General features: G+C 33.2%; 1 protein-coding gene across 5 annotated transcripts in view; it reads left to right on the top strand.

The window, feature by feature from the left end:
* The window catches only part of LOC123530779 (integrin alpha-5-like), a 75,672-nt gene that overhangs the window by 40,743 nt on the left and 18,836 nt on the right, over nt 1-16,093 (top strand). For 4 of the 5 annotated variants that reach the window (XR_008366277.1, XM_053518661.1, XM_053518663.1 and 1 more), the window contains 8 exons: nt 1,130-1,298; nt 5,498-5,558; nt 6,087-6,154; nt 7,577-7,696; nt 9,097-9,198; nt 9,376-9,426; nt 9,750-9,831; nt 12,197-12,328. Coding sequence is in view for 4 of the 5 variants with exons in the window: in XM_053518661.1 (XP_053374636.1) it covers nt 1,130-1,298; nt 5,498-5,558; nt 6,087-6,154; nt 7,577-7,696; nt 9,097-9,198; nt 9,376-9,426; nt 9,750-9,831; nt 12,197-12,328 (785 nt within the window). In the remaining variant the exon portion in view is untranslated. The remainder of the gene's footprint in view (nt 1-1,129; nt 1,299-5,497; nt 5,559-6,086; nt 6,155-7,576; nt 7,697-9,096; nt 9,199-9,375; nt 9,427-9,749; nt 9,832-12,196; nt 12,329-16,093) is intronic. The other variant, XM_053518662.1, reaches the window with a different exon arrangement.

Below are 16,093 nucleotides of genomic sequence, written 5' to 3'. Positions count from 1 at the left end.
CCTACTGAGCTAAGCGGGCGCGCTCGTACAGATAAAGATTTACCAACGCATGTTCACATAATACTAATTTAAATTTTTGAATATACTAAAGGTTTTGTGTAGCTCTTAACAATTTTAGCATATCGTCGTGTTAAAGCTGTTCGCCCGCAGATTAGGTGACATTTTTCTTTATGCTCATTTTCAAGTTTGACATTGAATGTATAGATCTATATGACACTAAGGAGGGATAAAGAAAGTCAAAGTAAATGTTATATTTTCTGTAGAGCAGAAAGATGGATGTTGTTTTTCTTCATTATTTTAAAAGCGTTGTGAAGATTAACTTTCTTCTGTATACATTTTTTTGTAATTGGTTATGCAAAATTCATATTTACATCACTGTTTTCTTTATCAGTACTATCATTTTATTAATTTAAATTAATTTTGCAAGAGAGAAAAATTTGCCGAAAACGTTTGAATGAGTTGCTTTAATTATATCTCGTAGTTCCACAAGGAATGTTTTAATATGTATATGAGCCGTGCCACGGGAAAACCAACATAGTGGGTGTGCGACCAGCATGGATCCAGACCAGCCTGCGCATCCGCGCAGTCTGGTCAGGATCCATGCTGTTCGCTAACAGTTTCTCCAATTCCAATAGGCTTTAAAAGCAACAGCATGGAGCCTGACCAGACTGCGCGGATGCGCAGGCTGGTCTGGATCCATGCTGGTCGCACACCCACTATGTTGGTTTTCCCATGGCACAGCTCATATGATTTTTCTTACAAATATGAAAATGAAAAATAACAACCAAAATAACATTACATCTATCGACTTGAGCATTGCGATTTTCATCCGTTTTATTTACACACGTAGTAGACTTAGTTATATATTGTGACTATTTTCTTGTTGTGTAGGATCATATGGTCTGTTCAGTGAATCTGTAAAATAGATTTTCTCTTGACACGGTGCTTATGTTGCTAGAGGAACATTTTAGATTATCTACATTTTTCTAACTTAAACAAACACTAAGATATTTTGTCATTGCTGTATGTTAAGATACATACCTTGATCGCAAGATAGATTGTAGTCCCCAAATAAAATCCAGCGTTTAATCCTTGACGTAAACATTGTGAAATGATATTTCTTTTGCAGCGAATCGTCGAAAAAAATTAAATACAGACCGAATGACAAAGTGGATCAAAGGGTTACATTATTTCATAGATTCTATATAACGAATCAAGGTCCAAGCTTTCTACCAATGACTTACGTCAATATATACATACCAGTAAGCAAAGGAGAAAGAGTAATTGCTGAGGTCAAGGTAAATACTGCTTATTTAATTGCTTTTCTTAGAAAAGAAATATTGTTATTTACTTCCAGAAAGTTAGTTAATGACATCTGACTGATAGTGCTGATAGAATTCTGTTAAAAATAATTTATTTTGTTAAAATGACAGTTACCTTTGGAAGGACTTAATACTGCTTATTTAATTGCTTTTCTTAGAAAAGAAATATTGTTATTTACTTCCAGAAAGTTAGTTAAAGACATCTGACTGATAGTGCTGATAGAATTCTGTTAAAAATAATTTATTTTGTTAAAATGACAGTTACCTTTGGATGGACTCTGTCGTTCTGTGTGATCAAATTTGTGGCTCGTGGAGCAGCATTTTCTTACATAGACGATATAATCGAAATGTACGTTCGATAAAATATCAGCATAAGTACCTCTTATAAACTTATTCATGTGCCACAAATGCTCATTTACTTATATGAAGTACTTTACTGACACTGGCGAACTATTTCGTAAATGAAGGACAGTAGCTTGTTTATATTAAGTATTCCCAAACGAAAAAAACAGGGTAACAAACTACTATAACAAACAACTAATCGTATACAGTATACCATTAGTATAGAATTAGTAAAAATTTCACATGCAAATGAGCTAATAGTATACTATAACAAACTACTATCAAGATACTATTACTAATCAAACAGTGTAATGATATGCAAATTGATTGCAACGGATGGTCAATAGTATACTAATTATATACTGTTAATAGTATACTAATTGTATACTGCAAATACTATACCAATTGTATACTCTTAATACTATACTAATTGTATACTGTTAATAGGTCATTTCACAGTAGTGAAAAAGCCACTTTAAGTATTCAACTCAAAACATAAAAAGATGAAACATAGCAGAGAATTCTTTGTAAATTATTTAATTCACAAAATTCAAAATAATAGCATGAAAATGACTTTTACATGACAAATTAGAAACGAATGATAGAAATACCTTTGAAGCTTTCTAATCTGCTAAATATATATAAAATTCAAAATAAGAATTATTCCATTAAATGCAACTGCTGTTTAACACTAGAGAAGTATACACTGAAGTCATTTTCACTGAATATTTATTCCTTTTTTGGCAAATTAATTGGCATCTATCCAATTCTTTCTGTTATTGCCAGATTCCGCCTAGCATCAGTTGGCTGCACCATACTTCTTTTTACACCACATTGTCACATAGTCTGAAAAGTTGAAAGAGCAAACTAACAGCCACATTTACAATATCATAATATGTCTTAATTTAATGTAAAATGTTTAATGTGGTAACAGAAAATTACACTGTAACAGTAATCAACATTACCAATACTAGTGTAATGTACAAATACTAATTATGTCATTGGTCTTTAAGATAGTTAGCCGTTACTTCCACATGAAGTTCAGCGGGTTGCACTAAATGTAAATATTTGCCATAGTCAATGTTACAAAATTGTGAAACCAACAAAATAAAAATCCTGAATTAATCAAAAGTAATATAAAATATTTATTTTTACCTTTCAGGTCTTCAACTTTCATCGGGTTTAAGGGTAGTCAGTGTTTAATCGCCAGGGTTTGATTTTCCCAGCCCAGTGCCCGTACATGCAATCATCTCCTCCAATATGAAAACAGCACTTGTTAATTTATTGTCTTATCAATGATCAGTCTCACCTGCAAAAGTCAAATAGATAAGACAATTGATGCAGCTGTTATTTACAAATAAATATGAGGCCATCTCTCACCGATTAAAATGATCAGATGATAGAAAATAATACAACCCAGTCTGCAATTTTCAGTTTGCATTGTTCACGGTGCTTCCGAGGAATCTACTTTCCTGATTTTATTTTACATAAGTTGTAACACATTAAACGATGAACAAGTTAAAAATATCAATCAAAACTACATACAAAAACTTCTATTGAACAATCGTTTACCTTGTAAATTCAAATCTAAAAGCAATCCTCTAAGTACGAATCCGTAGGGGACGAAACGGACAAATGTTTCGGACTAATATTGGGCAGTGTAGCTAATTATTTCGCATACAGACGGAAGAAATGATATATTGTTACATATAATATGTAATAATACTTTGAATTGAAGTCAAATTGTTGTGTTTAAACTAAAGAATAACTCGTTTTCTACCGGCGCTGTATTAATTTTCGATCTTTCGTACCCTCTGTTAATACAAAAGATTTGTAAACTTCTCGCTAAGATTTTTAATTCTGAATGATAATAAATAAATTAAAACACTCACCACATGTTATGATTAAACAATAATTTCATTTTTAATCGTTTCCATGCTTTTGAATCAACAGTTATATTGATTTTTGACGATATTGTGTATCCTCTTGTTTTCACAAATTTCAAAATGGCGGCCGACCTGAAAACATGCGCGACCTTTGGGTTTTTCCGAAAGTTGCTATTTTCAGAAACAGATGCGACCCAGTAAATAGTGTTTCCAAAACAAAAGATTTGAACTAAATTAATGTTAAGAAAGTATATTTTGCATTGATATGTGAGGCTTGTCTGAAAATTTCGTATTTTTTAGACAAACAGGTGACACTTAGGGGGACTACTTCTTTGCGTGGAAGTATCGTATTGCCACAAGTTATAAGGCATTCAAATTCCCCCTTTCTGATTGGATAAGAGGTCATTAACATTTATAGCTCGATTGTTTATACTTTATTACCAGTCATTCTGCAAGTGTACATGTGTACTCGCAATTTGCTGTTGGATAACAAGATTATAAATCCGGTAATATGGCAATAAAAGAACAAATAAAATACATATTGTAAATAATTTCATTAGCCTTTCAAACATGAATATTTTGTTTTGATTTAGAGTAGTCTGATGATTTTACATGAAAATGTTTCGGCTGGAACAATCTTCTTCCCAGGTTTAGGCTACAGCCTACAGGTATCCGGGGTATTTACCTCGACGCCAGCTGGTGTCAGATTTCGAGATCTGCAGCTTGTATATTTAAACATAGTTAATATTAAAACATGTGTTTTATACGTCTTTGATTGAAAAATATCTTATGAAAATGTCAAAGTACATTTTCATTGCTGTAAATGTTTCCAAAATTTACTGCTGTAAGGAAATAAGAAAGATGCATGAATCTAAAACAACAACAAAAACCGTTGCATGATGTGATAGATCACATTTAATTAGAAGATTAATAATAACAATTTTAAAAAAGATAACAAATCAAACCTGCTTGAATTTTCTTTAAAATCCATTTGAATCACCATAGTTTAACATCTTAATCCTTAAAAAACTTATAAGAGAATGCACTCAGGCCCCACATTAATAATAAATATCCTAGCAAACCCCTTAGTTACAGAAGGCTGTAAATTTCTGTCTGTAATAAAACAAAGCAGAGATGACCAAAACTAATTGTTTATTCCTACAATTGTTCCCGTGACATAATCTACCAGGGATATGTATGAAAAAGATCAGATTCTTCTAAAGTCTTGCAGGGTAAAGTATAATGGTATACTAATGGTATACTCAATATTTTACAAAGTATAATGGTATACTAATGATATACACAAGCAGGGTACAATGTATAATAGTATACTAATGGTATACCCGCCATTGTTTATGAGAGAGTATACTATTGACGGTCAAATAGTATACAATACAATGCTATACTAATTCTATACTGTAATAGTATACTAAACAGTATAGAATTAGTATAGAATTGATATAGAATTAGTTGTTTGTTAAATTATTTTTTTGTTTGGGTTAATACAGCTAGTAATTAAGATATCAGACTGGTTTTCACTTCGGTCTTGATCAACCATTCTCCCGGGTTAAATAGAAAGTGAATTCGAGAGAGTTCAAATAAGCTTTAAGTTTTGATCAAATAAATTCGTATAAACTAAAATACCAATTACTTTAAAAATAAAGGTATCCCCTTCAAATTAGTATCAAGTAAATTATATTTTGCCTGTACTGAAAATGCCGGGTAATAGTTCTTTTCCTAATAACTCGCCATAAAGTATTTCTCTGTAAGGATTAATTTCTAAATATTAAGTTATGTTGTTTTAATTACAGCATATTCACCCTGGTCTTACCTAACCTATTAAAGAGTTTTTATCGAATACTTCAATTAAAGATATATTTTAATATGCATTTTCAAACAGTTTCCACGTTCTGCTTTTAATATTAACTAATGCATTTTACATTTAAGAATGTGTCTGAAGACTGTTCAATAACTGCCGGACGGCCAAATAAGATGGGAATCTCAAACGGTAATGTAAACCGTAACAAGATTATTTTATAGGGTTTTAAATGAGGTGAAATGTATTAAAAATAAATATCGATCTATAGGCTATTCAGTGTACGCGTTTGTCTAACGCTTGAAGGCATATTTTCGATATTACACGTTCGTAAAACATTTTGATGTTAACACCGTTTCAAGTATAGATCTGAAGAAGTCGGTGGAATCTACTTTGTCTGTAACAGGTAAAGAAGGGAGATATTTCAATTGGTATACAGATAAAGATGACGTGTGTAAAATGCTCATTACATTTGTGTTTTTCCTCATAGAGTTTTGTTAGCCCGTTGAATAAAAATATTTAAAAAAATCACAATTTATCATTTTACTTAGTTTGTTTAGTAAGTTCTAAAATTATGCTCATGTAAGATTACATTGTATCGAAAATGATGCACATTTTTTCACATCCTTACTAAATTTTAAGGAATATTCATATTGTTACTATATAAAGGCATGCTGTTCATGTTTAATAATAATAATAAAAAATAATGACACATTTAAGATCGAAACAACCTCACATCAGTTTCATATGACGATTGGATTGCTGATGGTGGAAAGGGAAAACGCATCGTGAGTTTATCAAATATTTCCCTTTCACCCTTGCTCTATAGCTTATCGAATTAATTCTTGGTTGAATTGAAATTATTGTAAATAATGAAGTTTTACAAGTAAATATTGTTGTTTCCTTTTTTCGGTATATATGTAATACATTTTTGTATTTGTTTTTAACGTCTTTTGCAGAAAACTACCACATGTCTATTGTGTGTTATTTTGGTAATTTCGTCTTGTCAGCAAAAGGAAACAGCTTTTGGTTTTTGTGGCTTGTCTTGCGTGCTAAAATGTCTTAAAAGTTGCTGGCCAGTAATTTCAGTCAGCAATGTCCGTGCGATTACATATCCTTGCGTGTTATTTTGGCATTCATCGGTCGTAAATGTAGTTTATACAAGCAAATTCGATGAATTGGAATCCCCCGCCGAAAGGGTCAGAGGTGAGGAACGGCAAAAAAAAAATATATCCAGCAAAAAGTTAAGAATGTTACCAAGAAGCAAATAATTTCATTAGTCAAAATCAAATTAAAAGAAAATGAATGGTTTGTTTGGGTGGGGGTGGGGGGGGGGGGAGGGGTGAGGATACAACAGTTTACATGTTGATTATTAATATTGATAGAAAACGAAAAATGAAAAAAAAATGTGGGGGGGTGGGGGGAGTGACCAAGGTAAGGTGGCGACCAGGTGTAGGTACACAACATCACATGCTTATATTAAATGTTCATGGAAAAGAATGAAAGAAGTTTAATGAAATTCTTCCCATTGGTTGGTTTGTTATGTACAGATCTGTGGATTTTTAAACAATTAAAGGGCAATAACTATATGGAAAATTGACCAATCGAAAAAGAACTTGAAGGGCCTCATCGCAGTATCTTGGTTCATGTCTATTTCAAGTCTGATGAAATTCTACCTGCTAGTTACTGAGAAATGGCTGCAGACGGACATTTTTCATTAAATCAAGGGCAATAACTCTGAGGGAAATTGACCTATCAAAAAAAAAAAAACTTGACGGGCATCAGCGCAGTATCTTGGTTCATGTCTATTTCAAATTTGATGAAATTCTACCTGTTAGTTACTGAGAAATGGCTGCAGACGGACATTTTTTATTAAATCAAGGGCAATAACTCTGAGGAAAATTGACCAATCAAAAAAAAACTTGACGGGCATCATCGCAGTATGTTGGTTCATGTTTATTTTAAGTTTCATGAAATTCTACCAAGTAGTTACAGAGAAATGGACGGACGGACGGACAACGCCATTTCAATACCCCCCCCCCACCCCCCGGCGGGGGATAATAAGCAATGTAACAGCCAAAAATGCCGAAATTATATACGGAGACGACGTAATCGAACGGAATTTGCCGATTATCATTATTCGTCCAATACGTTGAACAATTCTGATAATACAGACTATTTTATGAAGATTTGAGATATTTTGTTTTCAGTCCTGCCTTGATTATGAATGCCTTGTTGTTGAGTGCAAAGTAACCAAACTAGAAGCAGTACACCGGAAATCTATAGAAATAACAATTGATTTATTATGGAGTGAGCTAGATATCCAGAAGGTAAACTTATTAGTCAAATGTATATCTATACACATTACTGTTGTATCTTTTTAATTTTAATGATTTGAATGCTTTACATAACCAATGTGTTTGCAATTATAGTCAATAAAAGTGCAAGGCAAAGAGATTTAATAATACATGTCCATAACTATATCATTCAGCTATTTCAGATCCATTTTTCGATGATGTGTGAAATACTTTTTTTGAATAATCAAAGCATTATTTAAACGTATTCAAGACAAACAGTGCATTTTATTAACAATGCTATATCGGCTTTAAGAAGTACATATATTCAGGCGGAAAAGGAGTATGTAAAACAAATTCAATAAGCTTCCAGCAGTTATCACTGTGTGACCGAGTCCGGTACACTTCTTGTCCAGACCTTAACTTTGTAACCATAACACTGATTTTATCACCACTTGACACATCAAGTTAATTATACCTACTTCGACTGTTATTTAAACTTTGTATTAGATATAGCATTTTACTATAGCTAACTGTCTTGAATTGAATTATGGAGATGTTTTGTCCTGTACTTGCTTATATTATATAATATTACCTACATAAATTCTGTAAAAAATTGCCTTGTATTTCACAATTAAATATGAACAGGCAGAAAAAATCCGTATTGTACCTTTTAAATTCCCTATTGTACTTTCTGTATTGTATGCTGCTGGACTACTTTAATTAATATGCATGACCTGACATAGTTCTATATATAGCGCAAAAAACAACTTTACTTAGTTCCATTCTAATATTGATAAACGTTGAATGTTTCGTTCAATTACAAAACAAAAAAGGGTAGAGATATATAATAAAAGGGTCATTATAACAGTAGCTAGATCTGGAATTTTGTATTCGGCTCTCATGGATTTTGCAAGGTCGGATCACACTCGGCGCGCAAGCGCCTTGTGAGATCCGATCTAACAAAAATCCACTCGAGTCAAATACAGCATCCCAGATCGTGCTACTGTTATAATAGCCCTATTTTATTACTCATTTCAATTTAACAGAAGGTAATGGATCCGTAATGACAAATGTCTGTTTCCGTGTAATTACGTGTTCGAGTATCCTATTTCGGCATCCCTTTGTATTTTTCGAACACAGGAGTAAATGGTTTTTAATTACAAACGGAGAATGCCGTGATCGCATGCGGAGCAAATGTAATCCAACGAAAAGTGTCGATTGTTATAACATGTCCACTACCTTTAGCTTGACAGAAGTAATCAGACAATATTGATGTCTCCGGAACATAGTATCCCTCGTAAAGCTTAGGGAATCTTTGCTAATATATAGCCTGAACCATACTGTGATGCCTTTAACTGCAATAGATACTTTTACAACACTTGATTCTTTTAAATATGTTTGACTTTAATAAGGAAATATTATTTGTCCTCTAGGATGCTAGTGCAGTGACCTACACAACGAGTGCATCAGTTACAGATCCTGTAATTTGGTACGGGTTTAAAGTAGATCCATTCAAGGAACCTTTGTTTATTGAGGTGAATGAACTTTTTGTAATATATCACATTTTTTCATTCCCGGCCGAATATGTTTAGGCTTTAACCAATTTATGTCTTAATATTTATTTGCTGATTTTGAATTTACTGTTAAATAAATTATTGTTTTTGTTTGCAATTGCAAAGGTGCTAATTAACAGATGCAGCTTCCTTTTTCAGAAAACAACAGAAATTGTAGCTCCTGCCACGCCTAGGACCCAAATACTCAAGGTATTTTTAGATATTTGTAAAGTTCATAGTATGTTTTCCTGATTGTACTTGTTTCTTTTATCAGATTTTATAACTGTAACTTCATAATAAAACGCTTTTAGTTTTTTTTTTTCCTAAAAGAAACAATTATGGTTCTTTTTAAACATTTTTATTTAAAGTCTTCATTACGAGCACGTGGCTTTCCGTAGACGGGAGAATGCCATAATACGGAGTCTATGTAATTGCACGAAAAATTCGGATTTTCCAAACGTGCCCACTGCTTTAATGTCAAGAATCTAAAGAGAAATAATTGAAAGCTAAATTATTTTGCTTCCATTATACAGAATGAACCATTACAAGATGGAACAAAAAGTCGAAAAGCAGTTCAGTTAGCTCCGCAGCATGTAAAACTAAACTTGAAACCAGGTATGGTGTATATTCTTTGCACAATTGTCATTCGACTATTTTATCATTTGGACAAGGTCACTTTTCCCTAGATGTATAGTTTTGGAAATTTAACAAAAGTTAAATGGCAGAAACTGTTGCACTGACTTGAAATAATTACACAAATGTATTCCTTGTAATCGTAATATTCCGATTCGTCAAAACATTTGGCCGCCATAGAGGCTTTTGACGTTTCCTTCTATTTCTATAATAAAAATATACGCAGATATTACTTGTATTGTTTTGAAAATTTGATACAATTGTTACGTGGGTGACCATCTAGCAAGATTGTTCAGATTATTATGATTGGTTAAAATACTTGTTTGCATTTGGGCGTTATCACTTTTCCTTATATTTCTATAATGGAAACTTCTTTTTAGAAATTGCTTTGCCTGATTTGGGAATAATTTCACAGAAATATCTTTATTTTCCCTTTACTAAAATTGGTCTATTCTTATTATATCGATTCGTCAAAAGACAGAAATTTAAATAGAAAATTAAATAGAAAATTATTCAGACAACACCTCTTCATAAACTGTTAGTCATAGCTCTGAATCTTTTTTTTTAATTAATTTAAATGTGGAAATTATTTTAATTTGTCAAATAGTACGGCAGCCAGAAATTAAAATAGGCAATTCTTCAAACGGCATTTCTGCCGAACCACTTGACCCATTTGAATTTATTTCAAAGAACTGTTTCTTGAGTTGTCCTCCATCTTGATTAGTCATAAAACCGTTTGGATTTCACTAAAAATCTTCTATGACTGAAACTGACTTTGAATCCGATGATATAAAAGAAAATTTAATTATAGATACAGCACCACGGATCCTTACTTCCCCTACAGTTCTTTTTAATATTGAAAACTGCCTTTAAAAAGTCTGAAACTAACCCTGAAGTGGTGTGCAAATCCAAATATAATGAAATCAAATCCATTTACAAGGATTATTTCCCAATTTACAAAGACGGTTCGAAAGATGATTTAAAGGTAAGATGTGCTGCTGTCAGCCACCTTTATCGGTCAAAATTACGTTTGCCAAATGACGCAACAAGCTATTAATTTAGTCCTAAATGTTGTATCAGAATATAGAAAAGAAAAGTTTATTATCTTTCCGACCAATTTTCAGTTTTACAGTCAGTTCGTACCCGAAATATGATTTAATTGACTTTTATATGCATAAACAGGTACATGCTACAGATTCTGTATTTAAATGAATTACAACACAAGCTCCATGTGCACATGTGACAAAGGTCATACTTCAAAATATCACATAGGAAACGACGATACATGATCGGATTAAATCAAAAATGATTAATCTATATCAAAAAATCTGCATGCAAGTTGCAAAAATGAAATATATTTGCAATATATGAATGTCATATTTTGCATTATGTTTACTAAGTATATCCTGTGTTAGATACTATTAGGTTACCGGTATTTAACATTGTTCTGTACAGTACGGAGATATATTTGGACGAGTACCCAGCTGGGTAGATTGTACAGTACAATGTTAAATAACCTTTTTATTCTATATCTATTTTATTTTGGTTAAAATTAAAAAGGATTCACTGAAAATTGTATTTCTGATTTTCTGTATTTTCCCTTCTTGGTATGAGTGCAAATATATATTATACTGAACAATGTTAGGCCCTAAATAATCTTTTTATTCTATATTTATTTTAATTCATTTAGAAATATACGTGAATTATTTTCAGTTTTCGCCTAGAACAGCCTGTTTCAACCACCTTTTGAAAATTCCTACATTAGTCTTTTATGAGTTTATATCCAAATCGGACAACATTCCCATGACTTGCACTTTCGTTTTTGTGTTAACAAACAAACGACAGACAGACTGATATCAAGACGCATAATCAAATTCTGTTCATTGAGCGCCTACTTCACCCGATTTACATTCGGAACATTTTCACGCGTTTCGGGCTTTATCATATTTTTAACATGGGACTGTTCAACCGTCCAAATACGGTAAAAATACTGGGCTTTTTTGTACGCAAGTGCATCCAGTGCGATCATATTGTCACGTGTTGCAAATAAACGTTCACGATTGGATAAATAAAATAGATATAGAATAATTTATTTTACTATTTCATAGAGGCGTTACACTATGATCACATATAAAACGTAATCTAGTAGGATTTATATTATATCACTATACTTGTACATTAGCATATGAGTAGCTTTAAAAGCATTTCTGTCTTACGTATAAAGATTGTCCAATTCGGAGTAAAAGATAAAACGACATATAACTAAGTTTGTACTTTATTTATGATCGGAGGAATATACTTCGTGCTGTATACAAAAAGCTATTATTATGTTAATATATTGTTTCAGGAGACCCAGTCGAAATACTGTTGAAATATCGTCCAACCCTTAATTTGCCCACAGATATTTATTTCGTAATAGACTATACAAATACAATGAAGGAAAGATGGGGAGAAACCTATGGCCTTGTCAGCAAGAGTAGTAAGATAACTTTGACACATTTTTCTTCTGTTTTCATTAGGAACGTCATACTTCACATAGACGGCACATTAGTAACGTACTGATATCACTTCAGCATTGTATATTGTACGTGTTTTGTTTGTATTTAGTTGTACGAATGGTTCTGCTTGGTGCCACTAGAGCTAAATATATAAAGAAAAAGTAAATGACATTTCTCATGAACCATTTGATGGATCATCACCAAGCTTGATCTGTAGCATTCTTGTAAGATCCTTTTTCAAATGGTTCCGCTGGACAGCTTTTAGGTATAATCAAAGTAGAAAAATTTAATGCAGTTTCCACTTGAAGAATCATTGTCAAACTTGGACTGTAGCATCTTTGTAAGGCATTCTCTCATATTGATTAAAATTATTTCTCATGACTGATTTTAGGTGCTGCCAGAGCTTAAAGTATAATAGAAATGCCTTATGAACCACTTGATAGTTTTTCACCAAACGTGGTTTGTGACATCCTTGTAAAGTCTGTTAATCCCCCTTTACAGATTTAAGGACCCCCAGAGCTAAGATAAGAAAACAAACTTTTGAAAGACTTTTCCCATGAACATTCCTATGATTGGGCTAAGGTGTTGGCGCATTTGACCTTTTTGAGTGTAGAGATTTTGAAGGGCAGCAGACAAGTTGTTGTTGTAATCCCAGTCCGGGCGTTAAACTTTTGTTTGTGTTTTCTTGTTTTAATAGTGCAATAACCATTTAGATGCCACAGGGTCATGGTCAAGGTCAAAGTTACTAATATGATTATTTAGATCATAAAAAACGTGGTTTCTGTTAGGACTGACATGCAGTGGCCAAACTTGGTGTATAGCAAGCTTAATTGTAAAAAAGCTTTGGATTGTATTTTTGGTCGTTGTAACTAAAAATGCTTTCCGTTAAATTACTCTTAGTTGGAACAAAATATTGTGACGAAACTAGGTATGTATGTAGCTTAATACGACAGGAAGGTTGGGGACGGTTTTTGTGGCCAAGGTCACAGTAAGGTCAATGTCACTGTTACTAAAATAGAAAATTCCTGAAATTAACGTCTTTTGAGCTATTGTGGTCAGTGGTTGCCCGTCGTGCGTCGTCCGTTGTCCGTCAACATTTTCCTTTAAACAACATCTCGGCCTAAACAACCAGGCTAATTTTGGTGCAACTTCACAGGGATTTTTTCTTGGATGTTCTTCTTTAAAAAAAATAGTTCAAAGAATTGAGTTCCGTACAGAACTTAGGGCTTTGACATCTGGTATGTGGCATCATCTAGTGGTCCTCTACCAAGGTTGTTCAATGTATCCTCATAGGACCTCTACCAAGAATGTTCAAATTATCCTCTTCGGGTCACGCGCTGTGGGTCGCATGCTTTATACAGACTATATAGGGAAAACACTTTGAAAATCTTCTTGTCCAAACCCACAGGGCCTAGGGCTTTGATATTTGGTATGAAGCATCATCTATTGGTGCACTACCAAGATTGTTCAAACTATCTCCCTAGGATCAAACATAGACTTATATAGGGAAAAAACAACATGGCCTAGGGCTTTGATATTTGGTATGCATCATCATATAATAGTCCTTTACAAAGATTGTTTAAATCATTCCCCTTGGGTTAAAATGGCCCCGCCCAGGAGGGTGGCACATGGTTTAAATAGACTTGTATAGAGAAAAACCTTTAAAAATATCTTTAAACTATAAGGCCCAGAGCTTAGATGTTTTTGCGCCCCGGTGTCAACAGTTTTTACATTGGCTTATATAGGGAAAAACCATAAAAAAATTATTTTCTGAAATCATAAGGCACAGAGCTTAGATACTTGGTATGTGGCATGCTCTAGTGGTTCTCTACCAAGATTGTTCAAATCTTGATCCTGGGGTTAATATAGGCCACGTCCAGGTTTTCCATTGTTTTACATAGACTTATTTGTTTTTGAAGCAACGGGAAAGAAATTTGGACCAGAAGTATAATGCATAACTTTTGATACAGATACTCGTCATTTATATTCTAAACCTACTTTTTTGTTTTGGAAGCTACAGTAAAGAGATTTGGACAACCTGTATACTTTTTCATACATATTTCAGTAGTTATCTTGAATCTTCTTTTCCATGACCTACTGGCTTACATTTTTGTTTGTTTTTTAAGCTTTAGCAAAGACATTTGAGCCACTTGAACCACGAAAAATCTGATTCCACCAAACTTAGTCAGTAGCATTCTGGAATGGATTTTTATCAAGTTTGTTCAAATGGTATAGCTTGGCCCCCTTTTTAGCTCATCTGAGCAATGCTCAGGTGAGTTTTTCTGATCGCTCAATGTCCGGCGTCCGTCGCCTGTCGTCTGTCTGTCGTCTGTCTGTCAACATTTAGCCTGTGTATGCGATAGAAGCTATATTTTTCAACTGATCTTCATGAAAATTGGTCAGAATGATTACCTTGATAAAATCTAGGCCGAGTTTGAAAGTGGGTCATCTGGGATCAAAAACTAGGTCACTAGGTCAAATCAAAGAAAAACCTTGTGTATGTGATAGAGGCTGTATTTTTCAATTAATCTTCATGAATTTTTGTCAGAATGATTATCTTGATAAAATCTAGGCCGAGTTCGAAAATGGGTCATCTGGGGTCAAAAACTAGGTCACTAGGTCAAATCAAAGAAAAACCTTGTGTATGCGATAGAGGCTGTATTTTTCAATTAATCTTCGTGAATTTTGGTCAGAATGATAACCTTGATGAAATTTAGGCTGACTTTGAAAATGGGTCATCTGGGGTCAAAAACTAGGTCACTAGGTCAAATCAATTTTCAATTGATCTTCATGAAATTTGGTCAAAATGATAGCCTTGATGAAATCTAGGTCAAGATCGAATATGGGTATCGTGCTCTGGGGTCAAAAATTAGGTCACAGGTCGAATCAAAGAAAATACTTATTTATACTCAAGATTTTTGCTCCAATTTTAATGATAATTGGTCAGAATATTTATTTCCATGAAATCACCAGGTCAAACATGTTTACAACACTGTTATCGTGTGTTATGGTGTGTTTCTCAGGTGAGTGACCTAGGGCCATCTTGGCCCTCTTGTTTTAGTAGAAACTTTTAATTGTTCATGCAAGCTACCAAACTCAGGTGAGCGATATAGGGTCATCATGGCCCTCTTGTATTGTATTGTATATTAGTATCCCTTACTTACATCCTGGATTTTCACCAAACTTGGTCTGTAGCATCCCTGCACGGACGCAGAGTTTTAACCCTTGATTTAGTAAGAAATAGAATTTTTGACAGTATGTAAGTAACCTATTAAAGAATCTTTATGAAATTTTGCAATTGTAGATCATTATAACATGTTGGTGCCTGCGCAGTTTAAACAGGGTCACATTATTATGTCTAGAGTTATTGCCCTTTAATTACTTTAGAATCTTTATAATCTATAAAATTCCACATAACACAGTAATTTATTGATGGATTTTCATGACATTTATCACAAATATACATCACTGTAGGGTGGTGGTGTGTGCATATCTTTTATCAGGATTTCTCCTGTAACTTTAGAGTTATTGCCCTTTAATCGTTCTAAAATTCATAAACTCTCACAAAAAGTAACCGTATTGGTGAATCTTCATGAAACGTAATACATATATTGATCCCTATAGGGCAAAGTTTTTCCCTTATATTTTTTAAAAAGTAGGAAAAAATAAACCTTTGCACTGTCCTTTTGTATATAACAAAAATGTGATCTTACCTGTGTTTCTGTGACTGACAGCTGATTTAAACC

The sequence above is a fragment of the Mercenaria mercenaria genome, chromosome 11, assembly GCF_021730395.1.
Source record: "Mercenaria mercenaria strain notata chromosome 11, MADL_Memer_1, whole genome shotgun sequence".
NCBI lineage: Eukaryota > Metazoa > Mollusca > Bivalvia > Venerida > Veneridae > Mercenaria > Mercenaria mercenaria.
The sequence above is the reverse complement of the archived record's forward strand: the minus strand, read 5'-3'. Positions and strand labels throughout refer to the sequence as shown.